Source organism: Ovis canadensis, chromosome 17, assembly GCF_042477335.2.
Source record: "Ovis canadensis isolate MfBH-ARS-UI-01 breed Bighorn chromosome 17, ARS-UI_OviCan_v2, whole genome shotgun sequence".
In the NCBI taxonomy this organism is placed as follows: Eukaryota; Metazoa; Chordata; class Mammalia; order Artiodactyla; family Bovidae; genus Ovis; species Ovis canadensis.
Window position 1 is genome coordinate 82,045,863 of NC_091261.1, and position 27,487 is coordinate 82,073,349.

General features: G+C 56.0%; 1 protein-coding gene across 1 annotated transcript in view; it reads right to left on the reverse strand.

Moving 5' to 3' along the window:
- Window positions 1-1,408: 1,408 nt before the first annotated feature.
- LOC138422865 (sodium/glucose cotransporter 1-like) overlaps window positions 1,409-27,487 on the reverse strand; it is a 49,663-nt gene continuing 23,584 nt past the window's right edge. Inside the window, exons 8-15 of the mRNA XM_069558413.1 lie at window positions 26,643-26,863; window positions 20,728-20,863; window positions 18,185-18,292; window positions 16,910-17,060; window positions 9,492-9,660; window positions 7,016-7,231; window positions 5,787-5,886; window positions 1,409-3,807 (exon numbers count right to left, since the gene is read on the reverse strand). Of these exons, the coding sequence (XP_069414514.1) occupies window positions 3,533-3,807; window positions 5,787-5,886; window positions 7,016-7,231; window positions 9,492-9,660; window positions 16,910-17,060; window positions 18,185-18,292; window positions 20,728-20,863; window positions 26,643-26,863 (1,376 nt within the window). The 3' untranslated portion in view covers window positions 1,409-3,532. The remainder of the gene's footprint in view (window positions 3,808-5,786; window positions 5,887-7,015; window positions 7,232-9,491; window positions 9,661-16,909; window positions 17,061-18,184; window positions 18,293-20,727; window positions 20,864-26,642; window positions 26,864-27,487) is intronic.

A 27,487-nucleotide genomic window follows, 5' to 3' on the forward strand; every position in this document is an offset into this window, starting at 1 on the left:
GCCTCCCGGGGATGAGCCCCAGGCAGGCCCCCTTGTTCCAGGAGGGGCCGGCTGCCGGGCCCAGGGGGCTTTCAGGTTAACCCTCATAAAGCGGCGCTGTGCTCTGAGGGGCCCGTCGGCCCGCCCCATCGCCCTCCCTCCAGCGCGCCACCTCCTGGCCGCCGAGACCCGAGCACGGGGCCCCTCCCTCCCTGCGGCCGCCGTCCTGGCCCTCCGCCCGGACCCCGGTTGTGCCCCGCTGGTCTGCTCTGTAGAAAGATCCCCCTTTCCTAACCTGGCCGCTCTGTCCCGCTCTCCCGCACCGTCTCGCCTGCCTGGCGGGCTTCCTCTACCAGCTTCCCTTCTCAGCTAGGGCGGCCCGCTGTCTTCTTTCCCTGCAATCTGAGTCGCTACCGCCAGCTCCTCTCTCTCCCGAGTTCCAGACCCCTGCAAGCAACTTGATACCGACCCTTAAATGTCTCCCGGCGAGAATTAATACCAACCCTTCACCAACTGCTTTGAAAAAAAGAGAATAGGCAGGCACACTTCCCAGCTCATTCCGTGAGGCTAATATCACCCCCATCCCCAAACCAGGCAAAGACCTCACGAGGAAAGAAAACTATAGACCAGTGTCCTCTACATGAATAGACACAAGAGCTCAACCAGATGCTAGCAAACCAGACCCAGCCGCGTGGAAAGAGCCTCATATACCACAACCAACAGGCATTTCTCCCAGTGACGCAAGATGGGTTCAACGCGCGACGAGAAACCAACGGAACAGCGGGTGAAGAGAATAAAGAGCAGAAATCACACGGTCACCATCACAGGCGCAGGAAAAAGCACTTAACAGAATCCAACACCCATTTCATTAAAAAAAAAAAAACACCTTAAAACTAAAACAAAATAAAAAACTCTCAGCAAAAACGTCCCTGGTGCTCCAGGGGCCAAGAACCCGCCTGCCAGGGCAGGGGACACGGGCCCGGGCCCCAGGCTGGGGAGACCCTCCACGCCCCAGAGCAGCTAAAAAGCCAGAAATACTGAGCCCCCCACTGCAAGCACTGAAGCCCGCGTGTCCGAGGACCTGGGCTCTGCACAGGGGAAGCCACCCCAGTGAGAGGCCCCACTCACTGCAGCTAGAGAGAGCCCAGGCACGGCAGTGAGGGCCTGGCACAGCCAAAAATAAACACGTAAATAAAGCTTGAAAAACAGCAACATAGGGATAGAGGGAATTTCCTCACGATCACATCTGCAAGAACTCATTGCTAACATCCCACTCGACCGTGAGACGCTCGATGCTTTTCCTCCAAGACTTGGGAGCAAGACAAGGATGTCCACTGTCACCACTCCAAACTCGACACTGTACCGGAGGTTCTAGCTGGGGCCGTTTAGGCAAGAGAATGAAATAAAAGGCATCCGGGTCGGAAAGAAGTTGTCTGTACTTGCAGATTACATGATTTTATGTGTGAAAAAATTCCAAGGAATACACTTTAAAAATAGAAGAATTAACAAATTCCACAAAGTTACAGGTTCCAAGATCAAGATACAATTTCTGTTTTCCTGCACCTGAGCAATGACCCATCTGAAAATGCAATTAAAATGAAGGGTAGGGGACAAGCAGAATCCATTGTGTATAAAATAAGCTACAAGGATGTACTGTACAACACAGGAAACAAAACCAACTTTTTAATATAGACGGAGTGTGACCTTTAAACATTATGAATTACTGCGTTGCACACCCGTAACTTACCTAGTATTGTACATCAACTATATCTCAACTTTTAAAAAAGCCTCATTCACTGAAGCATCAAAAAGAATAAAATACCCAGGAATCAACTTGGACACGTGAAACTTGAGTGCTGAAGACAACATGCTGTTGAAAGAAATGGAAGGGGCCCTAAATGCCGGGAGGACATCCCACGTTCACGGACCAGAAAGACCGGACGCGGTCAAGATGGCAAAGGGCGTCTTCACGCCACTCGGAGTCCGCGTGCCCCACACAGAGCCCCGCCTCCCCCCGTGCCTGCTCCCGTCCTGCGTGGCCCAGCGCTGGGGCTGCGACATGTGCTCAAGCTGGAGAGCCATTGCTGGGCCCTCCTTCCAGAAGCCCAGTGACCCATGTCCTGTGACTTCTGCTTGCTGGCTTCCCTTGGTGCTGATTGGTTCCCTTGTCTTTTCTGCTGCTGACTTGCCTGGATTCCTCTAACAGCCTCCTGGTGGGTGTTCTCGCCTCCTTTTCACCTCCCCAGCAGCAGTCAGCAAACCTGGTCCTATCCCTTCATGGCTGAAGCTCCCAGCGACTCAGCATCCCAAAGCATGTGAGGCCTGCAGGCTGGCCCCTGCCCACGCTTGCCCTCCCCGCCCTCACAGCTCTGCGCCCGGGCCTGCTCACACCCTTGCCTCACCTGTCCTCCCACACCCTGCCGCTGTCGCCCCGCTGGCTCGCTGACCTCTGCTTTAGTCGAGGGAGGCCTCTTCCCTGGGGCACTCCTGCCGCTGTGAATGTGTGCGGAGGGCCCCCTTTACTGGGTTTCCTGACTGAGCTCAGTCTCCTGCCCTGTGAAGCGTTGGCTGATCTGGTCCTTCCTCCTGGGCTGGTTCCACGGCTTGAAGGTGGTGACAGCCCCGGGCAGGGCACAGCGGGCCCCACACTCGGCGCTGCCCATCACCACCAGCGCTTTGCTTCCCGAGACCACGAGTTCTGCCCACGACGGTTTCCCAGCAGTGCTGGGCACAGCAGGCACTCAGACATGTCAGCGGAAGGACTGAACAGGGGGAGATGGGCCGGTTCTGACCGCACCTTCAGAGGGTGAGTTTGCAGTGCTTGTGGGCCTCCCCCAAATCCCTTTGACGTATCTGAGACTTTTTCTAAAGACGCGAATCATTTATTCTGGTCTGAGAAGAAGAAAGAGGACGGGGTGGCTGAGGACGCCCCTGCAAAGACACAGCCCAAGAGTGGCCTCAACCCGACCGCTAAGGGGATCCAGCCCAGGGCTCGACTCCCAGGAGCAGGCAGACTGGGAGGCGCTAGGCGGAGCTTGGCAAGGAGGGACGCTTCCTCTCCGTCTGTCCCCGAGAGGCGCAGCCAGACAGAAGCGGGCTGCAGGGAGGCCCAGTCCTCAGGCAGGGAGCAGCTCAGCCCACCACCGTCCAGGCAGCTGCCAATGCCTCTGTCCTTGGAGGCCCTGGCCTGTGTGACATTTGGCGGTGGGCTCAGCCCCTGTGGGCGGGCGTCTTTGCCAGCAGCCGCACCTTTCCAGAGGAGGAGAGAACACTGCCAATAGAGGTGGGCACGGGAAGGAAATGGTGGCAGTGGACGCAGGCAAGGCTCCCAAGCATATCAAGAGACAAAGCGCCGGAGTTAGCGTGGGAGCCAGTGTCCGTGCGGCGGGGTGGTCTGTAGAGAGTGGCTCAGCGAGCAGAGGACAGGCGTGCTCACCAGTGCCTGCCCTCGCCACCCGCGGGCCGCAGCCCTGGGGCTCGGGGCGCACGCTCGGCGGAGTGGCCCGGCGCCTCGTCCGTGGGCCGCCCGGACGGGCCCGCCCCCGCGCGGCGGTCAGTAGAAGTAGACGTGGCAGAGGCCCGTAAGCAGGAGCAGGAGGAGCCCGCAGAAGCCGAGCACCTTGCTCCAGAGGAGCTGCTCCTCCAGCACCTCCTGCTGCTCCGGCCCTTCCGATGTGGCGCCGTGCGCCGGGCCTTCAAGCACGTCATCCTGCTCCGCCTCAGGCACGACCACCTCTTCCGGGGCCAGCTTGGGGCTGGGCAGCAACTCCAGGCCACAGAACACGTCCCAGGCCTTCCAGAGGCAGCCCCTGTCCTCTACGAACATGTCTGGAACCGAGGGGATGGGCAGGGTCAGGAGGCCGGCACACAGGAGGGGTCTTCCCAGGGTCTGGCGTCTTGTGGGGAGCCCCGAAGGGAGGCCAGTGGCCCGGCTCCCGGTGCGGACAGCAAGCCTCAGCCCTGGCTGCTCTGGTAGGAGCGCCTCCCACCAGCCTCGGGGGCACAGAGAGGGGGCCGGGGGCCACGATCGCCTGGCATCCGCAGAGACTTCAGCCAGCCCAGAGCCCGGCTGGCACAGGGCAGGCCTCCCCTGCGGGCCCGCACTGAGCCCAGCTCTGCAGGTCCAGGGTGAGAGGCTGCGCCTCGGAGGACAGAAGAGCCCCGCTGCCCTGCTGTCTCTGCTTAGCAGCCCTGGGAGTGTCTTCTCCAGGCAGCACCAGCCTCACGGCCCGACCCGAGGACCTTCTGGGTCCTTGGAAGGGGAATTGGTGGTTTTCTCCAGGAGCGGGGGGGAAGCCCAGGAATTATAGGCAAATTTCCACCCGTATCTCTGGGCCAAATCAGTGAAACGCCTCCCTCTGAGGCTTGGCCTGCCTCCGGCGTCTGGCAGTACGGCCCGCCCAGGCCAGCACCACGGCCAGCTCCACGCGCACGCGGCTGGGACCAGTGCCCTCCCTGATGACAAGCAGTGTGTCCAGCAGTGCGTGCGACCTGCTCTGCGTCTCCTCCCCTTGGGCAGCGGCCGCACCAGATGAGTCCCGAGGCTGAGGCAGCACCTGGGCTTGTGGAACTCACCAGCCGCTGCTGCTGGGGCCTGTGTCGCGGGGGAGGGGCCGCCGCCGGGGACCCCAGAGACGAGGCCCGGCCTCTCAGATGCCACTGTCAGCTGCCAGGCCCAGAGGGCTGACCCACCATGCAGCCACAGCCCAACGGCTGTATGAAGGGAGGTGGGACAGGCCGGCGGCCGAGAGCGTGTGCTCTAGAGTCAGCCCGCCTGTGCCCGGCCTCCCCAGCCCCACCACCGCTGGGTCGTGTGCGAGCCGGGGCAGACACTTCCTGGGTGGGGCCGCAGTCTCCCCGTCTCTGACCTGGGACGATAACGGCCCCGTCACACCCAGCGGCTGGCACATCCCCTGTGCACGGCAGGTGTGCACAGCGTCATCACGGTCGCCCACGACTGAGGACAGGACTGCGAGGGGCCCCAAGGACAGGCCCTGCACAGTGGCCCTGACGGGCACCTTCCCCCGTCCCCCAGGGAGAGCGCTCCCGAGAGCGTGGCACCCTCCAGAGACCTGGGGCCGCCTGGTTGTGGGTGTCAGGAGAGGGCCCCTGGCAGCAGTGGAGGCGGGGCCCCAGGACGATGTCCCCAAGACATGCCTGCCACAGCGCCCCCTCCGCACCCCCCCCCCCCCCGCCCCGGTCCCTTGCTGCAGACTCAGCACTAATCCTGTTAGGCTCTAATCCCGCTTGCATCAGAGCTTCAGGAGGTGCAGGCGCCCTCCCCACGGCCCCACACGCCTCTCTGACCCCCTGCTGAGCGCTTTCCCCTGGGCCTCCTGGAGACCCCGACCCAAGCCTCTCCTGGACACTCTTGCTGCTGGGACTGAAACTCAGGTGTCCATAGAGGCGTCCCTGGCACCCTCTCGGGGGCAGCTGCCCACTGCTCCTTGAGGACAACGCCTGCCTGCTCCCAGGAGCCTCTGGCTTGAACTGCTGTGAGAGGTGCCGTGACACGCTGTCCCTCCCCCCACCCCGTCCTGGGGCACACGGTAATCCGTGCATCCCTCCCGCCCCACCGCAGACACTTCTAGATTGCCAGATACTTCTGGTTCTCTGCCCTTAGCTTTGGGCCAGACCCTCCCCTCCTCCCCCTGCACGTGCTGACACCTCCCACCTCCATATTCCTGGGCCAGAACCCCAGAGAGGGGTCTCAGAGGCACCACGAGGCCTCCACCTCGAGGCACAGACCGCGGGCTCGGGGGCGGGAGCAGGCCCCTCTGGTCACTGGCTTCCGGCTTCCCTCTCACCTGGCTCTGCCTGGGGCTCGGGGCTCTTCACCTCCGTGTCCTCGTCCAGGTCCACCCTCTCTTCCTGGCTGTTCCGCAAACTCCAACAGAGGCGGTGGAGCTGAGGGGAGACAAGGGGCCTGCCACCACCAGGGCCCTGCCGTCGGGCTTGCGGTGTCAGAGCTGGGCCCCAGGGTCTCCAGGGGCCGAAAAGAGGTGTGGCCACTGGTTCCAACAAGGGAGGAAGGAAGGGGTGGGGTGGTGAAAGCGTGGTGCTCGGGAACCCCAGGTCTCAGTCCTGGCCTCGCAAAGGGCGAGCTCAGTGTCCTGGGCTGGACACTGGGGGTACGAGGCACACCTCAGTACCAGAAGGCAACTGAGGTCCAGGAAGCTGTGCCCTCCAGGCTGGGAGAAGCGGCCCCTCACCCCTGGTCTGCTGCTCCTGGGTCACCCACAGGGCGGACCCAGGGGCTGATTTCCTGCCGGAAGAACCCTGCCCAGGGCAGGCTCGGCCCGCCTCATCTTGGTGCCCAGTGGCCTGGCCCTGGCAGGGCTCAGCCACTCACACTCTGCAGGCGTCTGCAGGTGCAGAGCCGGCCCAGCTCTCGTCCAGACCCAGGGGCAGGGGCCTCCTCCCGTTTCTCACCCGGGACACCCAGGACCCTGCCTGCTGGCCTCCAGCTCAGCCAAGCCCTGGGGAGCCCTGCTAGGCCCTCTGGCCAGGCCCACGCGGGGGACGCACCGGCGTCTGCTCAGGCCCAGCAGGGCCGCTGGCTGGTCTTGGAGTCAGGGACAAGTGACCACACTCCTCTGAGCCCAGGCATTTTATATTCCAACTGGAGTAGCAGACACCTCCTCCTGGGCAGGGCAAGCGGCTGGGGCGTGCGGGCCGCTGGCCACAGCTCTGCGGGCAGTACCGCCCCCCACCCCCACCAGCACCCCCACTGGCCAGGCCGGCGGGCAGGGTGACCCCGCTTACATTCACCCACAGCAGAGTGAGTGACCTCAGCGCTTCACGGAAAACCTGTGTTTTAAAACTCAAACGTCTCACTCTCGGAGAATACCTCATGGGAAGATTGCCTTTTAGTTCGGCTCTGTGCTTAAGGCACGGAGGTCACTTGCCCATTTCTGACCCGTATGTCACCCCGACTCCCAGCCCTCCGGCTTCTCTTCAGCTGCTTTTCTCCCAAGCTGCTCCCAGGACGCAGGGGCCGCAGGCCGACCCGGAGCACGCCCGCCGCGGCACTCACGTGTTTGTCTGGAATCGGCTCGGTGAATGCGGAGACGCCCAGGACGGTGAGGAGGCTGATGGTGAAGAGGATCAAGGCGAAGTAGAGGTAGTGCACGCCGCAGATGACCTGGGGGCACCTCCTGTTCACGGAGCAGCTCCAGGGCCCGTAGGCAAACTCGGTCAGCATGCGAACGGAGCCGATCACAAGGCCGCTGGCCAGCCCCCAGAAGGCGCCCTGGCAGAGGAGGGGCCCGAGTCACCGGGAGCAAGGCGGCACTGAGCCGAGTCGCCCGGTTCCGGAGCTGAACCCGGCACGGCAAGGGCTGCACGCACCTCGCAGAGCCGTCTCGGCACCGGGAGACACCACCACCCGGGGCAGAACAAAGACCCAAGGGGCGCGCACACTCTACCAAATCCATCGGAGAACTCAGGGAGTACTGGAGACACGTCTAAGTCAGATGATGAGGACGCATCCCACACAGTGTCCGAGAAGACCTCAGTCTCGCCTGCTGCGGTGGGGGCACCTCCATCTCCCCAGCTACTCAGGCGCAGACCCCAGGAGTCATCCCTGGCTCCTCCTCCGTCCACCCTGCCCTGCCACCGATCCATCAGCAAGCCAGGCTGCCATTCCCACGGAGACCCCCTCCGTCGCGATCGTCCGCTGTCTCTCACACAGGGGGACGCCCTTCTGGTCTCTGCTCGCCCGCAGTTCGCGGAGCCCGCATGAGCTCTTCGAAGCGCAGGTCAGGGAGTGCCCTGCCTCTGCGGAAGCCCTGGTGGCCCTCCTGGCCGCCCTGAGAAGCAAGGCTCGGCGGCTCAGCTGACCTCACCTGGCTCCGCCCTCCCGTCGGCCCCCTCTGGCCACCAGGCGTGCCCTCCCCATCTGCCCGGCCTCTGCACGTGCCCTTCTCTCTGCCCTGGTCTCTCCCCAGACCTTGGTGGTTCCAGTCACCCTTCAGGACTCCGGCTGCAGGCCACCTTCTTAGGAGAAATCCCCCGGGGCCCTGGCTGGGCCCCTGTGCCCCACGCCCTGCCCCAGCGTCTGCCCTGCTCCCCTCCGTGAGACTTCTTTACTTCCCCCCGGTCTTTCCTTTTAAACAGCACTACTCCACTCCCAGAAATCTTATCTGCTCGCTGGGTATCATCTGTCTCCTCCGCCGAGACACTGCACTCCTCAGCGTGAGGACTTGGACTTGGGCTTGCAGCCCGGCTCAGGGAGGCTGGATGTCGGAGGAGGAGAGGATGCAGTGTGTGTGGGAAGAGTCCTGGAGAAAGAACTGAAACCAAAGGCCGGGTGAGCGGTCCACAGGCCCCATTTACTGACGGAGACGTGCAGGAAAGGGCAGACCAAGCAACAGGTGAGGGTGAGAGAGACGGCCTGGAGAAGTTCTCTAGGCCAAGGAAGGGACCACAACATGCTGTGACCTTGGAGCAGGGTAGCTGGACAGCCCCTGACCAGCTCCCCAACCTCCCTCGGTGGCAGGCCCCAGCAGCCCGAGCGTGCCGCAGAGGCGGGAGGCAGGCCGGCCCGGCCGCCTGCTCCTCCCGCCCACACCGCTCCCAGGCGAGCACAGGGAGGAGCATTTCCGGAGCCCAGATGCCCCCTCACCCCATTCTCAGTGCTAAACTGAGTCCTGGTGAGCGGAGCTGTGGCTCGGTGGTAAAGAATCCACGCCAACGCACGAGACTCAGGCCTCATGTGGGTTCGATTCCTGGGTTGGGAAGATCTCCTGGAGTAGGAAATGGCAACCTACTGCAGTATTTTTGTCTGGAAAATCCCATGGACAGAGGAGCCTGGTGGGCTACAGTCCAAGGGGGTCACAAAGAATCAGACACGACTGAGTGACTGAGCGTGCGCCCACGAGCTGAGCAGAGCAGGAAGCACTAGCCGACTGGCCTGGAGGACCGAGCCTGGCCTGAGCCTGCAGGAGCCAGCAGCCAGATGGAGGTGGACAAAGACTCTCATGGCAAAGCAAAGACTCCGTGGGGAAGGAGAGGGGCTGTAGAGGGCAGGGGACAGGCAGTCAGCACCGCACGTGACCAGCAGTGGCCGGGCCCGGGCGGAGAGGCCAGGGCCGGTGGGCGGGCAGGAGCCAGGTCTCAGGGGCGCTGAGCTCAGGACGTGTGCAAGGCAGGAGAGATAGGTCAGGCTGCGACTCCACTAACCAGCGAAAACGCTCTGGCACACCATGCTTCCAGTCTTAAGGGTGAGATGGTCAAACAGTTAGCTGGGATCTTTCTTTATCTAGTTCTACGTGTGGTGGGGGAGACGGTCTTCGTGCAGGGAATAGGAGCCCGGGACTGAACATCCCCAAGCGTCCGACATCTCTGAGCAGGAAAGCATCCTCCTGCAGAGACCAACAGCAGAGGGCCTCCTGTGGCCAGACAAGGGTGCAGGAGGGCCCCATGTGCGCTGCCCCACGCACGGCACAGCTGGAGGTGGATGGCCTTGGGAGGGCGGAGGACAGATCAGAGGCTGCCTCCCGCCCACCTACCTGCTCAGTGACTCTCTTGCAAAATATGGCCAGCAGGAACATGGCAGCCACGGGGGGCGTCAGGTAGCTCAGCACCGAGTGCATGTACTCAAACAGCTGCTCCCTGTGAGCCACTTGCAGAGCAGGGACCCAGGCGATGGAGACAGCGAGCAAGACTATAACAAAAAACCTGGAAGTTGAACCAAAAGTCAACGACAGTTTGATGAGTTTTTTTTTTTAACCTGCCAATAAAATATCTGCAAACCATAAGCTGTGAGCTCGTCCTGATTACGCCTCAGGTCAAACTCGGACGCCTGTTCCTGAAGTATGGCAGAGACAGCCACACCCCTGCACTCTGACAGGGCCCGAGGGTTCCTAAAACCCCTTCAACTTCTGGACTGGATCGTGGGTAGATTTCCATCACATTTGGAGGGTGTGTCTTGAGGTGGTCATGCTTAAAATATATAATACATGGAGAATGTTACTTTCTTGAGGGATAACACATTTCTACACATTTCAAATGGAGCAGTGATGCGCCTGGCTTCACAGATTGGTGTCGGCTCCCTTAAGCCCTCGGCTGCTCACGCCAGAAAACTGCCCAACAGTCCACAATGAGCAACCGAGCAACCGGTGAAAGACAGAAAAGGCTGAGCGCAGATCCCACTGCCTGCAGAGGGAGCCGCCTAGGGCTTTCCGCTGAAACCCCTGAAGAGCCATGCCTTGGAAGCAGAGAGTGTGTCCAGGACTAAGAATTCACGATAGGACTAGAGAAAACTGACACCGAGGCGCTCTAACCAAGCATAAGCGCCAGGCCCTCTGCGTCAGCCCAGAGGGGCGGGGCGCGGACGGAGATGGGAGGGACGCTCACAAGGGAGGGGAGATGTGCACGCCTCTGCCTGATTCATGCTGAGCTTTGACAGAAAACAACAACATTCTGTAAAGCAATTCTCCTTCAATAAAAAATAAATTAATTAAAAAAAAAAACAGGCCTCCTTAAGTTCAAGGGAATCAGCTAGGAATTTACCTGCATACTTGAACAAAAGCCAATATTCTTCAGAGGAACATGATCCAGAATTCCTATTATCTACAATGTTAAGTATATAATAAGCTTTTCTAGGAATGGGGAGAAGTAAGAAAATGTAACCTATAGTCAAGGAAAACAGAGGTCAATAGAAATCAACCCCAAGATGGTTCAGGTATTAAAATGACGAAAGACTTCAAAGCAACTACTACAGTTATCGGAAAGGGTTCAGAGGAAATCAGAGTTACGAGCGGGCAGATGGGAAATCAAGACAGAAAATGGAATACTAGAAAAAAGTTTTAAAACAAACCAAACAGATACTCCAGAACTAGAATTCCAGCTGAAAATACGAAATGAAAAACGCACAGGTTGGCCTTAACAGTAGATTGGAAATGGCAGCAGAAAGGGCCAATATCCTCAAGGGGGACTGATGAAAATGGAAACTGAAGAACGCAGAGGAAAAAAAATTTAAAAATAAACAGTGCCTCAGTGAGCTGTGGGACAATATCAAACAGCTAACAGGTGTGTAAGCAGAAGAGGGACGCGGCAGATATGCAGAGAGAGAACGGTCAACGATTTCCCAGACCTGGTGAAAAACATGAATTTACAGATCAAGAATTTCAGCAAAACCCAACCAGCACACCCACAGCAAAACTGTCGAAAACCAAAAATGCAGGGAAAGTTGTAAACGCACAGGAAAGAAGGCACGTTCCGTGCACAGAGCAGCGCTAGGACTTACAGACGACCCCTGATCGGAGAGGAGGCGCTCGGCAGCCTCGGCAGCAGCGACAGCAGGCTTGAAGACGGACAGAGGGCCTGACAGACGCTCCTCCGAAGAGACGCTCAAATGGCCAGCGGGCACACCAAAAGGTGCTCACCACCACTAACCAGGCAAAGGCAAAAAACGGCAACGAGGTACCATCTCATACCCGTTAGAACGGCTGCCGTCAAAAAGACAGAGATGACAAGCGCGGTGAGGAGGTGGAGAAGAGGGGCCGCGGCGGACTGCTGCTGGGAGTGAATACTGCTGCAGCCACTATGGAAACCAGGATGGAGGTTCCTCGAGAAACTGAAGACGGAACCACAGCTCAGGTCAGTTCACTCCCTCGCTCAGGCGTGTCTGACTCTGTGCGACCCCACGGACGGCAGCACGCCAGGCCTCCCTGTCCATCGCCAGCTCCCAGAGCACACTCACACTCACGTCCTTCGGGTCGGTGATGCCATCCAACCATCTCAGCCTCTGTCGTCCCTTCTCCTCCTGCCTTCAATCTTTCCCAGCATCAGGGTCTTTTCCAAGGAGTCAGTTCTTCGCATCAGGTGGCCAAAGTACTGGAGTTTCAGCTTCAGCATCAGTCTTTCCAATGAACATTCACAATTTCCTTTAGGACTGACCAGTTTGATCTCCTTGCAGTCCAAGGGATTCTAGAGTCTTCTCCAACACCACAGTTCAAAAGCATCCATTCTTCAGCGCTCAGCTTTCTTTATAGTCCAACTCTCACATCCATACCCAACTACTAGAAAAACCATAGCCTTGACTAGACGGACCTTTGTCAGCAAACTAATGTCTCTTTTTAATATGCTGTCTAGGTTGGTCATAGCTTTTCTTCCAAGGAGCAAGTGTCTTTTAATTTCAGGGCTGAAGTCACCATCTGCAGTGATTTGGAGCCCCCAAAAATAAACTCTTTCACTGTTTCCACTGTTGCTCATCTATTTGCCATGAAGTGGTGGGACTAGATGCCATGATCTTAGTTTTCTGAATGTTGAGTTTTAAGCCAACTTTTTCACTCTCTTCTTTCATTTTTATGAAGAGGCTCTTCTTCACTTTCTGCCAGAAGGGTGGTGTCAGCTGCATATCTGAGGTTATTGATATTTCTCCCTGCAATCTTGATTCCAGCTTGTGTTTCTTCCAGTCCAGCATTTCTCATGATATACTCTGCATATAAGATAAATAAGCAGGGTGACAATATACAGCCTTGATGTACTCCTTTTCCTATTTGGAACCAGTCTGTTGTTCCATGTTCAGTTCTAACTGTTGCTTCCTGACCTGCATACAGGTTTCTCAAGAGGCAGGTCAGGTGGTCTGGTACTCCCATCTCTTTCAGAATTTTCCACAGTTGATTGTGATCCACACAGTCAAAGGCTTTGGCATAGTCAATAAAGCAGAAATAGATATTTTTCTGGAACTCTCTTCCTTTTTCGATGATCCAACAGATGTTGGCAATTTGATCTCTGGTTCCTCTGCCTTGTCTAAATCCCACTTGAACATCTGGAAGTTCATGGTTCACATACTGTTGAAGCCTGGCCTGGAGAATTTTGAGCATTACTTTGCTAGCGTGTGAGATGAGTGCAAATATGTGGTAGTTTGAACGTTCTTTGGCATTGCCCCTCTTTAGGACTGGAATGAAAACTGACCTTTTCCAGTCATGTAGCCATTGCTGAGTTTTCCAAAATTTGATGGCACATTGAGTGCAGCACTTTAACAGCATCATCTTTTAGGATTTGAAACAGCTCAACTCGAATTTCATCACCTCCACTAGCTTTGTTCATAGTGATGCTTCCCAAGGCCCACTTGACTTCACATTCCAGAATGTCTGGCTCTGGGTGAGTGATCGGACAATTGTAGTTATCTGGGTCATTAAGATCTTTTTTGTATAGTTCCTCTGAGTATTCTTGCCAGCTCTTCTTAATATCTTTTGCTTCTGTTAAGTCCATACCATTTCTGTCCTTTATTGTGCCCATCTTTGCATGAAATACCACGTGACCTGGCAATTCCACTTCTGGGTATGTCTCGAAAGGAAACATGGATCGCTGTCTTGAAGAGACTGCTGCACACCTTGTCCTGTTTTTAATAGCCGAGACAGAGGAAAGCCTACATGCTCATTACGGATGAGCACAGAATGCGCGGGGCACGTGCACAGCCTGTTTCTCCTCTTCTCCCCCCTCCCCCACCTCAAGGCATGTGAGATCTCAGCTCCCTGACCAGGCACTCCGCGTGAGCCCCCTGCATTGGAACCACAGAATCTTAACCACTGGACCACCGGGGAAATCATTCTATTACTTGTTTTCTGTTCAACCTACCTTTCACTTAATTTTTATTCTCCTGACTTCTTTTGGGCTAATCAAATATTTCATTGGCTCGCTCGTGTTTTACTGACTTGTTATGCATCCTAGAGCTGTCCTTACGTCGTTCAGTCTGGAGGCCACACACGCACCCTTGGCACGCCTCGGTGTGGTGCCAGAGACCCTGGGACCATCTCCGCTCCATGCAGCCGCTCTCACTCCCGCTGGGATTCCCGGCGTGTGTGCTGCTCCTCTGGCTTGCTGCTCCCACAGGCGTTTCTCCTTTGACGTCAGCACCCGCTCTCTTCCATTTCCCATATACTCACACTTGATGGCACTCTCCATCGTTCTCTGAAGGTCAGTTCTTCCATCCAGGTTATTTTTCCTGCAGCCTAAGACTCCCCTTTGGTATTTCTTATCATGAAATTCCAGTGGAATACATTCTCTCACCTTGCATTTATCAGGAAACATGTTTGTTTCACTTTCACTCCGGAGGCTATCCTGACGGGTACTGAATTTCAGGCGGGCAGTTTGCTCCTAGCACTTGAAGATGCCATCCCACTGCCTCCTGGCTTCTGCGGTTTCTGCTGAGAACGCCACTGTCCGTGCCCTGGTCGCCGTTTGCAGGCGATGCGAGTCCCTTCCTTCTGGCTGCTCCAGAGGTCGTCCAGCTCCATCTCCAGCAGCTCCACCGCCATGCAGTCTGGGTATGGTCGCCTTTGGATTTATCCCGCCTGAGATTTGTGGAATTTCCTGCATCTCTGGATAGCTGTCCAGATATTTGGAACATTCTTGGTTGTTATCGTTTCAAAATTGCTCCTACAGTTACACATATATAATTCCAATGACATAATATATTATATTCACCTGTGTTCCAGGTGTGTCTTTCTTTTCCTGCATGCTTTATCTTGCAAATTGTCGACTGATCCGTTTTCAAGCCACTTACTGTGTCCTCTGCTTCAGCCAATCACTTGTTAGCCCACCGAGTTGTTTTTTTTAACTCATCGATTTGGCTGCCCCAGGTCTTAGCTGCAGCGCACAGGATCTCTGCGTAATGGAGGGCCTTTCAGAGCATGTGGGCTCAGTGACCCTGAGGCATGTGGGATCTCAGTTCCCTGACCAGGGGTCAAACCTGCCTCCCCTGCACTGCGAGGGGGAGTCTTACCCACCGGACGAGCAGGGAAGTCCCCGCCACTGAGCTCTTAATTTCAGACACCTGTCAATTCTAGACCTGCTCATTTTTACAAATTCTAACTCTTTGGAAAACTTCCAAATTCTTTCCATCTATTTCCTTGTACATACAAACCACGGGGATTTCACAGCCTCTTGTCTGCTAGCTTCACCTGTAGGTCTAGTTCTATATATGTGACATGTTTTCTTTCACGCGTGTGGTAGTATGAATACAGTGGTAGAGAGGGACATCCTTTCCTTGTTTCCCTCTCGCTCCATTAGACGTGACTGGATTTTCAGGGTGATACAGATATATTTTACTGGGTTGAAAGGTACCTATTTCACGAGATACTTTTTCATCATCTGGATACATATGATTTTCCTCTTTTGATCTATTAATATGGCAAGGTATATTACCACATTTTCTAATACTGAACCACTCCTGCACTTCTGGAAAATAATCACAGCTGGCAATGAAATGTCATTCTTTCAACGTTCTTTCTAGTATTTTGTTGGAGTTGTGTCCACCGTTTTATTCACTGCTTTTGCACTGGTATCTAACAGTGAGATGAGGCTTTAGGTTAATTTCTCCTGTGCTGCACTTGTTAGGTTTTGGCATCAGTGTCTTGAACTTTATAAAGTGACTGTGTGTTCTCTTTCTCCCCATGTGCTGCAACAATTTCCAGAAAACCTGTATCTGTTTCTTAAAGTTTCTCACAAAAGTGCTTCTCAAAGAGTGAAATGCTAATAAAATGTCACAGCAAACTCAACCTGCAGGGGCCACACAGGGAAGACCGTGAGCAAGGGGCGAGGAGCGGAGACAGCATCCGAGGTTCAACGCAGGCCAAGTTCAGTGTGTGCGGTTCGAGGTGGATCACCCTATGGAAGGGTGTCAAGGCCCAGGTCTGCACGTTCGTACCCCCGTCTTATGCCCAGCATTTGTGGCCTCCTGGTTGACGGTGTAGCCCTGAGACGGGTGAGTTCTGCTTACCACGTGGTCAGGCAGACCAGCTCCCTTTTCTGAGCCACTACCCCCGATTTGTATAGTAAGAATAAGAACTAAAATTTACCTTTAAAGGCTGTCCTGAGGACTGAAAGAGACACTGCAATAATGGGCACACACTCGTTCACAAGGACTGCTTTGGGGGGTGCTAATAAACTATGCTCATTATCGCTGTACTCGCCACTTAATTTTCTCCCAAGTGGAAACAATTTCCTCTGTGATTATAAAAGCAATACATCTTCATTGCAAAAGTGCAACAAAAAACAAGCAGCACCACAGCACACGCAGAGATGCCAACCCCACACACGACACCTGGGCCCAGTCACTCAGTAGGGTCCCACTCTCTGCGACCCCACCACACCACACGCAGAGATGCCAACCCCACACACAACACTTGGGCCCAGTCACTCAGTCGGGTCCCACTCTCTGCGACCCCACCACACCACACGCAAAGATGCTAGCCCCACACACAACACTTGGGCCCAGTCACTCAGTAGTGTCCGACTCTCTGCGACCCCACCATACCACATGTAAAGATGCCAACCCCACACACAACACTTGGGCCCAGTCACTCAGTCGGGTCCCACTCTCTGCGACCCCAGCATACCACACGCAAAGATGCTAACCCCACACACAACACTTGGGCCCAGTCACTCAGTCGGGTCCGACTCTCTGCGACCCCACCATACCACACGCAAAGATGCTAACCCCACATACAACACTTGGGCCCAGTCACTCAGTCGTGTCCGACTCTCTGCGACCCCACCATACCACACGTAAAGATGCTAACCCCATATACAACACTTCGGTCCAGTCACTCAGTAGTGTCCGACTCTCTGCGACCCCACCATACCACACGTAAAGATGCTAACCCCATATACAACACTTCGGTCCAGTCACTCAGTCGTGTCCCACTCTTTGCGACCCCATGCACCCCAGCACGCCAGGCCTCCCTGTCCATCACCAACTCCCGAAGTTCACTCAGCCTCACGGCCATCGAGTCAGTGATGCCATCCAGCCATCTCATCCTCTGTCGTCCCCTTCTCCTCCCACCGTCGATCTTTCCCAGCATCAGGGTCTTTTCTATTGAGTCAGTTCTGAGAGCCTAAATGTATCACGTAATGACTTATTGGGGGCATCATTTCACTGACAGCAGAAACTCGTGGGATTAGAGGAATACTGCACCTTCCTGTTATCATGAGCTCCTTCCTCGTGGCCGTCGGCCGGATCTGGGGGTAGATGTCCATGGTGAACACAGCGCTGGCACTGCTGAAAACAGCAGTCAGGGAGGACATGAGAGAGGCCCAGAGGGCAGACACCACCAAGCCGCGAACGCCTGCGGGAGAAGAACGCTGCCTGGGCCTCCAGCACCCCGGCCGCCCCAGGAGGTGCCTGAGGCCTGCCGAGGAGCATTCTCACGCGCTGAATTTGCTCAGGGTGGCAGTCCCGCCAAGCTGGGTCAGTGCATGAAGCTGTCCTTGCTCTGTGACAAGCCTCGCAGTCTCCTGCTGGGTCCTTGTATAATAACCAGAGTGGTCACTTTGGACATCAGCCTGAGGGCCCCCCTGCAGCCCTGTGGAAAGGAAACCATTGGTGTCCCCCTTTGACAGATGAGACCCAGAGGACCAGAGCATTAAGCAAGTGATACAGCTCCTGAGCCTCACCGTTCCCATCTGCAAGGTGGGTTTAAAACTACCACACAGGGCTGTTGTTAAGGTGAAGACAATGCCCAACATTGGGCAAGTACTCAACAAACGCTAGCTATAAACACGACAAGCTCAGCTTTTGACCTGAAAGTCTACTCAGTGGCAGGGACTTTGGAGAGCGAGTCCCTCGTGCCACAGGAGAGCCTGGGGGGGTAACAGGGCCCGTGCAACAGCGCCCCCAGCCCCGATTCATCGGGGACAGGCCAGGCAGCCCTCCCAGTGCCCCACGGCCCGGGCCGCAGCCCCGGCGCACGGACAAAGGCCCGGCTGGCGAAGCCAGGTAGCCTCCTTCCTGAGCTGTGGGGCAGCTGGCGCTTCCTTCAGGGGAGCCGTCTGCAGCGTGTTTTAGGGGAATCGATGTCTCCGTGCTCTTGGCCTGCTAATGTGGAATCTAAGAAGCCCGTACTCTTGGCTCGGCTCCTCTGGAGGTGGGGAAGCAGGCGAGAGGAACGGCCCACTGGCCTGAGCTCCCTGCGAGCGGGGTGCCGCCCTGCTCCCCTCTGTGTCTCCATGAACCATCCGCGGTGGCGGGGTGGGGGAGAAACAGGCTCGGCGGGGAGGGCCCCCACCCAGGGGAGGGCCCCCACCCAGAGGGCCACCCCCTACTTGGTGCAAACGCCGGTGAGACCCGAGAGTCCAAGTGAGGAAGCAAGAGGAGGCCCCGAGGCTCCAGCATCGCGGAGGGCCTCTGCCACAGCCTCCGCCTCCCCTGGGACCGTCAACTCCTGGCCCCAGGCACAGCTCCACTGCTTACCACTAGGCAGCAGCTCCACCATCAGCAGGGGGTAGGCGATGGGGCTGCAGCTGGCTTGGATGCCACAGTACTTCTTACACTCTGAAGGTACCACACACGCCACCTTATCTGCAAACAGACAGTTGCACCAGCATGGGCCCCCGGCTCACCAGGAGCTCGGGGTGGAGTTTGGGGGAGGCGGGGCTTCTGCCGGTTCACTGCTTAACCCGCAGCCAGTCCTGTGACCCCAGCAAGCCTCCCGGTGACCCAGTCGGTGTTGGAGAAGCAAACAGTGACTCGGCCTCACACTGACTGGAGGGCCACTGTTGACCTTACCCCCTTCATCTTGCAGGGGCTGTTGTTTCAGAGGGTTTGGGGAGACATGTGGACAAAGGCAAGTAAATAAGGGAAAGTGATGGGCCACCGAGAGCTTAAACGAGGGAGAAAAAGCTGCCACCTCAGAGAAAAGCAGAAACAAGGAATCCTCATGGACTAGGAAGAGGCAGGCAGGCCTGGGTTTACTCGGAGAGCAAGCAGTTTCACAGGGGAGCTCAGGGGAGCACGTGAAAACCAAGGGGCGGCTTGTCCTCTGCCCGGCCCCGCCCCCCGGCCAGCAGGCCCCCAGTCCCCCTCCGTGTGGCCCGAGAAGGGCCCCCGGGCCCCCGGCCATTCTGGACACACAGGGACTGGCCCTGCCACTCAGGTGGGCTCGCTGAGGCTCCCCTGGCATTTATGCCCAGAAAGGAAGCACTCTTCCCGGGGCTTTCTGGGCTGGAGGGGGGAAGCCTGGCGCCACTGGTGGTCGACTCACAACAGAGAGACTGCGAGAACACCAGCCTGAAGGAGCTGGAACGACACCATTTTCCACCTAGAGCCCTACCTAACACGGGGACGGCCCCGGCAGGCCAGACTGGCGGACCACCACTTGGGGGCGTGCAGACCCCGGCTCTGGCCGCATGAGACCCAGAATCTAGGCCAGAGGCCTCCGCGTTAATGGAAAGCCACACTCTCCCAGGAAGCGGGTGGAGGCCCAGCTTTTGTACTGAGCGCCTCTCTGGCTCTGTTCAAACCCCAGGCTTGCGGACACCATCGCAGGGTCTGGCTCTTTCTAGGACTGAGAACAAGTGGTCCCAGGCCCCAGTGCAGTCCCCAGAGCACTCCACCAACTCTCTTCACCTGGTGGGTAGGCAGAGTTGGAGGGGGCAGGCGCGGGAGGCTGGCTCTTCCTACGTCCCACCGCCCTCCACCACCCCCTCAGCCACCTCTAGAGTCCAGGAGTCGCAGGATTTCGCCCAGTCTTCCTCCTCAGTAGGTGGGGTGGTCTGTGCTGTGCAGGGGGGCTGCGGAGGCAGGGCTGCCAAGCCCAGGGGACTCTGGGGTCCTAGGGAGCAGAGGGGAGGGGACTATTTTCTCTTTTTATACAGTTTACAGACTTCTTTCAATGCGGGTCACTTTTTAAGTCTTTACTGAATGTGTCACAATACCGCTTCTGCTTATGGTTTGGTTTTCTGGCTGAGAGGCACCGGGGACCTCAGCTCCCTGACCAGGGACCGAACCCACGCTGGAGGGCAGTGTCTTAGCCACTGGGCCACCAGGGACGTCCCATGGGGCCTGTTTTCTACCCTCTGAGGGGGCACCACCGATGAGGCTCCAGAAAGAGCTGCCTGACAGCCAGACAGCAGACCTGGGATGCGGAGATGGAGCACGCCTCTCTGCTGGGACTGCGAGGAGTCAGCGGTAAGAGCGGCACGTCTCCAGGGCAGACTGGCGGCTGGACTACGCTGAGCCACATCTCCTGCACGTGCCCCTTCGTCTGCCGGGCCTGTCGGGCACCGTGGCAGGAGACGCCATGGGAGCGGCCCGCTCTGCCCCAGTGGCCGCGCCATCGGAGCACGTGCGCCATAAAGGCGTAGAGCTGTTTGTCCTCAGTCATGTCCGACTCTATGCGACCCTGCGGACTGCAGCCTGCCAGGCTCCTCTGTCCGTGGGATTCTCCGGGCAAGGATACTGCAGTGGGCTGCCATGCCCTTCTCCCCATAAAGGCGTAAGGGATAAACAAATCTAGTACCAAAAGGCAGTACAGCCAGTAAAACAGGGCTGAAATGGGGGTGAGGGACATCACAAAATTACGACGGCTCGCTCAGGGAAGCGGGGACATCTTTGTAGTGCTGAATGGGAAGAACGTGGGTTGTTTTGGGGGTTTCATACACATGCTGCCCCTGGGCTGTGAGAAGGGTGACGGCACCCGGCACCCAGCACCCAGGAGGGCTCGCACAGTGATGCCCGCGGTGACCTCCCCGAGGCCTGGGCCTCAGCCCCATACAGAGACCCAGCAGTGGCTGCAGGGAGGGTCAGCCTCTCCCCCGTCTTACTTGCCCCTCTGCCATCCTCTCTTGCCACCTGCCTCCACAGTCCCTGCCAGACTTCCACTCAGCCACGCCCCTCATCTAAACCCATCGGCCCCCAAGAAAGCACCCTGGGGCACCCTGACACCAGCAGGCTGCCCTCCCGAGGCGGGAGAGCCGGGAAGGCGCTCGGTGTGAGCGCAGCAGAGCAGGAGTTACCCGTGTACAGGACCCGGCTGATCATTCCCGGCATGACGATGCTGAACATGGGCAGCAGCTTCAGGAACCCACACAGGACGCAGCCGCCTTTCACGTGGGACAAGTTCTTCCCTGCCAGGCAGCCCTGGACGAAAGTCTGCAGAGGAAACGCAGGTGGGGGTGGGGGTGGGGGGCTTTCTCAGAGTGTGTGAGCCTGGGCGCCTCTGCACAGACAGGACAGGACAGGACAGGACGGCTGGGACCTGCAGCAGCAGGGGGTGCCCGGCAGCTCACCCTGCTCATCCGGCGCCCCCGGGCACGCAGGGCCTCAGGAGACACGTGGACAGAGCAGCACGCCCTGCTCCGCGCACAGCTGCCCGAGCGGATGGGGGCAGCCTGCCCTTGGCCTCATCGCTAAGGCCGCACGTCCAGCACAGCGGTGCGGCGCTTACCAGCTGCCCCCCGGCAAGGACGAGACTCCCTCCCAGAGGACACAGAGCGCCTCTGCCCGTGACATCAATCCCAGTGAGGTGTGTCCCTCGCAACAAATGGGCGTTCAGAGCTAGGGCCAACCTCACTCGTCCCAGCGGAAGCCAACCAGTGTAGACCCTGCACTCCAAGTCTCCTGGGGGCACGTCACGGCCCGTGTCACGGGCTCTAAGCGGCGGTGTGCACGCCGCCCGAGCAGGAGCGCATGCGGGCAGAGAAGCGTGTGAGGAAGAGCATGCAGGCGTGCTCTGCTGCACGGAGAGGAGGCAGCATTCTGCAGGCGCAAAATGACGCGCTCAAGGCATACTGCAATCGTGGGGAGAGCGCTCGGCGCGGGACGGCCCGGGGGCAGCAGTCGCGCTGAGGCCGCGACTCTGTGCCTAGAGACAGTCCGCAGGGGTGAACTGGCGCGGCACCGGCGGCCAATCCTGACGGGCAGGAGTCTCCTGTGTTCCTCTAATGCCCTCTTGCTTTTCCAAATGTGTTACTTTATTAATAGAAGGAAGAACCCCAGAGCAGTCCTGCCTCACGCAGCAGGCACTGCTTCTCAGGGAACCAGGTGGCACCCGGTGCCCTGGGGGCCTCTGCTGAGCAGGTGGGCAGCTGGGCTGCACTTCCCTTGCCTGCTTAGCCCTGTGCACAGAGGGTATGGGCTCTAAGCGAGGGGCGGGGGGAGGGCTGGGGCCGGAGCCGACTCCTGTTCTGAGGACAGGACGGCCGTGGGGCATGAAGTCGCTGCATGCAGAGGGCCCTCAGCACTTGCGTAGGTGGCCATGTGTCACCAAGTGGGGAGACGGACGAGTTCTTGTTTAAAACGGCGGGCACTGTTGTTCAGTCGGGAAGTTGTGTCTGACTTCGTGACCCCGTGGACTGCAGCACACCAGGCTTCCCTGTCCTTCACCACCTCCTAGAGTTTGCTCAAACTCACAGCCATTGAGTCAATGATGCCCTTCAACCATCTCAGCCTCTGCCATCCCCTTCTCCTCCTGCCCTCAACCTTTCCCAGCATCAGGGTCTTTTCCAATGAGTCAGTTCTTCACATCAGGTGGTCAAAGTAGTGGAGCTTCAGCTTCAGCATCAGTTCTTCCAATCAATGTTCAGGGTTGATTTTCTCTAGGATGGACTGGTTGGATCTCCTTCCTGTCCAAAGGACTCTCCAGAGTCTTCTCCAGCACCACAGTTCGAAAGCATCAGTTCTTTGGTGCTCTGCCTTCCTTAGCATTCAACTCTCCTATCTGTACATGCTCACTGGAAAGACCATACCCTTGACTATACAAATCTTTGCTAGCAAAGTGATGTCTCTGCTTTTTAATATACTATCTAGGTTTGTCATAGCTTTCCTTCCAAGAAGCAAGAGTCCTCTGATTTCTTGGCTACAGTCACCATCCACAGTGGTAGGCAAAGGAAAACAGTTTTCCTTCTGTCCGTTTATTTGCCTCTTTTTTAAATAAAATTTTTTCTTAAATCATTTTCTTTACTAGTTTGGAAGTCAGAAATTCTACTTTAATGCTCTTAATAATTACCCTTAACATTTTAACATGGATACAACTCCAGATCTAAAGAAAACCAGTATTCACACACTCCTCAACAATTTCAGGTGCACAGACAGATTGAACTCCAATTGTGGTCTCCGAATTTAGCTCTGTTCTGTGTTTTACTTCCGGCGAGCATAACTACAATGACTCTCAGGCAGCGCTTTAGCTCTGTGCGTGTGCTGGCCAGCATCTCTAACCACCCCTTCTGCCCTCCAGGACCTCCTTTTACCTTACGCACCTCGTTTACTATCTAGGGAAGGTCATTACTTTTATTAATATGTATTTATTTGGCGTCCTGGGTCTTAGTTGCAGCATGTGGGATCCAGTTCCCAGACCAGGGAGTGAATCTGGGCCCCCTGCATTGGGAGAGTGGAGTCTCAGCCACTGGACCACCAGGATAGTCCCAGTGCAACTTTATCTTGCCCTCACTTCTGAGTAATGCTTAGCTGGGCACCTAATGGAAAGCGGGCATCTTCCTCAGTCCTTCAAAAGGTTTCCTCCTCTCCCTTGGGCCATGCTGCTGCTAAGTTTGCTGGGGATACCTGTCTTCCTCCACAAGTGATCTTTTATCTCAGGGGCTTTCAAAGTCTCATCTTTCATGTTCTGAAACTTCACCAAGAGGTGACTCTGTGTAGATTTGCATGGGAGTCACTGTGATTCCTAAATCTGAAAAGTCCTGCTCTTGCAACGACTGTAAAAATTCTCAGTTATTTTCTCTTCAAATATTGCTTCTCCTCTTTCCTCCTGGAATTTGAAGGAAGTATTTCAATTCTGTCATCCACGTCACCTAGTCTCTCGTTCGCACTTTTCTGTGCGGTTGGGGCAATCGCTTCAGCTCTCTCGTCTAGGTTGCTCACTCTTTCCTTCAGCTATGTTTAATCTGTTATTGTAACAGTTACTGAACTTTACATTTCAACAGGGATGTTTTGCATTTCCAGGAGTTCGATTTTAACCCTAACTGGTCATTTTTGATGGAATTGTGTGCTCATGTTTTCAGGCCCATTTTTCCTTCCTTATATGCCTATTTTGTGTTTGGTATCTAACACCTCAGTTCCGTGAAGTGTGGGGGTTTCTTGCTTGTGGTGGTTAGGTTCGGCCTGTTTTCTACTTTTTACAGAAGGATTTTTCTTGTCTTCGAGGCAAGACAGCATAACGAGACACGTGATAAGCACAAGAGGAGGAATACAGGTAGCAAGGCCGTGCCACAGCACAGAGCGCGCGGGGCTCCGGCGCTCTTCCAGCCGCCAGCCCTCCTCCTCTGGCCGCCCGGCCCTCCAGTCCACAAAGGTTGGCGCTCCGTCAGCGCTGTTCCGGGCACGGAGGCCCCGTGGCTGGCAGCTGCGAAGCAGTCCTCAGTGTTAGCTGCCCCTGCCACCCAAGCCGGTCTCATCCGCCCACCTCAGTCCAATCGATGCGGTCATCAGGGCCTCACATGTGGTCCGTTGTGAACCTGGGTGAGGATTTGGGGGTGCATTCTGGGGAACATGACTGCTTGGTCACAGAGCACAGCATGCTAGACTTGAGTTAACATGCAGTCCTCCAGAGCAGGCTAGCCGGGTCTGCACTCTCACCAGAACCGCACGAGGATCCCTATGCATCCACGTCCTCCCCGGCGCCTGCATCACCAAGCGTCCTGGTTTCTGCCAGTCTCACGGTGGTTGTAAATTGCGCTCCCCTGATAATGCTGCGCCCAATTTCATCTTCTAAGTTGCCTGCCCCTGTCTTTAGTCCCCGTGGCTGCATGGCTGCTGGAGTGCCTTTTTCCTGTGGGTCTGCTATCAGTCCCCTGCTCATTGCAAACATTCCCAATGGTCTCCTCCAGCCCATCGTCTGCCAACTTTGTCTAGGGCACCTTTGTTAAAAACGCCCTCCGCGCACTGTGGTCAAATCGCTATGACTTACACTCCCCACAACTAAGAAAGTATTCGCCAGCGTTACCTTCCCTTATTAGCGTTCGGGTTTCCTTTTCACAGTGAAGTCTTTAATCCACTGGAGGTCTCCCCTGTTGATTGGTGGAGCCCCCAGAACATGCATTAAATCCCTACAAGTGCGTGAGTCTGTCTCTGAGCTCTTGACTCTGCTCCGTGGGTCTGTATGTCTGTTCCTGGGAATTTCAAACTGCTTGCATGACTGTAACTTTGTCGATGCTTAAATATCTGGTCGGGCAAGGTCTCCCACTTTGTTCTTCATTTTCAACCTCGGGTTGGCTATCTATGACATCTCCTTTCATAAAAGGCTTAAACCCTTTTTATTGTGATATAACACACAGAGGTATGCTACAGCACATCACGGAGCGCTGTAGTTCCATTACCGTGGAGCCACCAGCCAATTCAAGAGGTGCAACTCTGCGGAACCCCAGAAGCCTCTCTCCGTGACCCTTTTTTTAAATATCAAGGTGAAATTCACGTAACATATAACTATCCGTTTATCTTTTACTTTTTGGCCATGCTGTGTAGCATGTGGGATCTTAGTTTCCCAACCAGGGATCAACCTAGTGCCCCGTGTTGAAAATGAGGAGTCTTAGCCACTGGCCTGTCAGGGACGTCTCTGTAATTAACCATTTTAAAGTGAACAATTCAGGAGTGGTTAGTGCATCCCTGAGGCTGCATGATCTCCAGCTCTTTTCAACATCAAAACCTTCTCATGACCCAGAACAACACCCAGACCCACAAAAGTGGTCACTCTCCATTCCTCCTCCACTCCTCCCCTGGGAGGCACTGATTGGACTTTTGTCTCCATGGATTTGCCTGTTCTGAATGTTTCATATAAAAGCAATCACACAACAGGTGAACTGCTGAGCCTGGCTTCTTTCACTGAGCTTAACGTTCTTAGATTCATCAAACGGGCTGCATGTAACAGAATTTCATTTCTTTCTATGGCTGAATAATATTCCCACACATGGACACACGCTTTGTTCATTCATTCCTTGGTGGATATTTGGGTCATTTCCACTTTTTAACGATGGTCGATAACGCTGTTTCGTGCGCCTCTTTTTAAGCTCAGCTCTTCCCCTTGCTTCAGAAATGACTGCTTTAATGACCATCTTGTTTCCTCCTTGCTTTTGTGTATAATCTTTTGCTACTTGATTGTGTGGACTGAGACAACATGTCGCGGCACTGTCTGTGCTCCGCTCCGGATCGTCGTCGCGCAGCCCCGGCCTTCCGCACTGTCTGTGCTCCGCTCCGGAGCGTCGTCGCGCAGCCCCGGCCTCCTGCGTTTGGCTCCTTCCACTCGGCACCGAGCTCTAAAGGCTCCCTCAGGTCATGCCGTGCAGCTGTGCTTCCTTCTCTTTGTCGCCTTTCCACTGGACGAACATTTCACAATGTAGTGATCGACCGCTGATAGAACCATGTCATCTTTAGAATAAGCTTTGAGTCCTGAAAAAAAAATCAAACTGAAGTACTGGTTGGCAGCACTTGATTTTAGACGCGGTTTGGGAGAACTGACATTGTTCATGAGCAAAAACTGGTGCTTTGCAGACAATGAGAGGGAAGAAGAAGAAATGGAAACAGGTGCTGAGCTACAGATGGGACTGGGGCAGAGACCCCTTTTTTAAAATTTATTTTATTATTATTTTTTAAACATGCGGCATTTTTTAAAGCTTTTTAAAGTTTTTTGGCCATACCCCACAGCATGTGGGATCTTAGTTCCCCAACCAAGGATGGAACCCGTGTCTCCTGCACTGGCAGGCAGAGTCTCAACCAATGGACCACCAGGAAGTCCTCCGCCACCACCTTCTTATTTTATGCCACATTAAACTTTTCCAGATTTTAGAGACCTCTTTTAGACAGCGTGTGGTGCTGTGGCATCTGGGCACCGCACAAGGCTGGGAGGGAAGCCTGCCTGTGGCCGCAGAGACCTCGAGACCCCTACCCCCCGGCGCAGACCCCTCAGCGCTGCGTGTCTCGTTACCTGGTCGGTGCACCAGTAGTACAAGGAAATGGTGGAGAGGCCAAAGATGACCCCAGGCCAGGGGATGTCTCCAGTGATGGGGTCTCGGAAGATATGGAAGGCGTCCGCACGTGGCATGAAGCACTCCACTGGGGCAGTCCAGTTCCCTTCCGAGGTGAGGGCTGGCTTGGCCTCCGGGTACCTGCTCTCTAGCTCCTGGTATCCACCTATCTCGTTAAAGGCTTGAAAACACCACACAGCCGGTCAGTACCTTCAACTGCACAGGAGCCAAGACAGCAACGTGAGACTTGACAGGATGGCAGATAGCCGACGCTGCGTGCTGAGAGAAGAGACCCTCTCCTCCAAAGCGGGAGCAGAGCAGAGTGGGCGCTGGGGGCCGTGTGCCAGGCTCCCCGTCCTCCTGCTGCTGGGGACAGAGCCCTCTCTCCAGCTGCACTCCACCCTGCATGGCTCAGGGGGGCCTTGTCAAACCGTCCACCATGCATTCTGATCTGGCACATGACCGAGGCCTGGCCAGTACTCCTGTCCCCAGGCAGCTGACGTGTCAGGAATGGACTTGAGACCCAGGCCCAACTAATTTAAACAGGACTTGTTCCAGGAGCCTTCTGCTTAAGGCACCAAAAATGCCTGCTTCCTTGCTTTGGGGTGCTAAGCAAGAAGGGGAGTGTGAGGTCCTTTTGTCCACCTGGCTCCTGCAGAAGCCTGGGTCAAGCCATGCTCAAAAGTAAGATGCCCTGGAATTTCCAGTCATGTGAGTCAAGGAAGTTCTTAATTTGCTTCAGCTAGCTTTGAACTAGAGTTTTATCACAAGTTACTCAAAGAATCTCAACTAAATCAGAAATTAA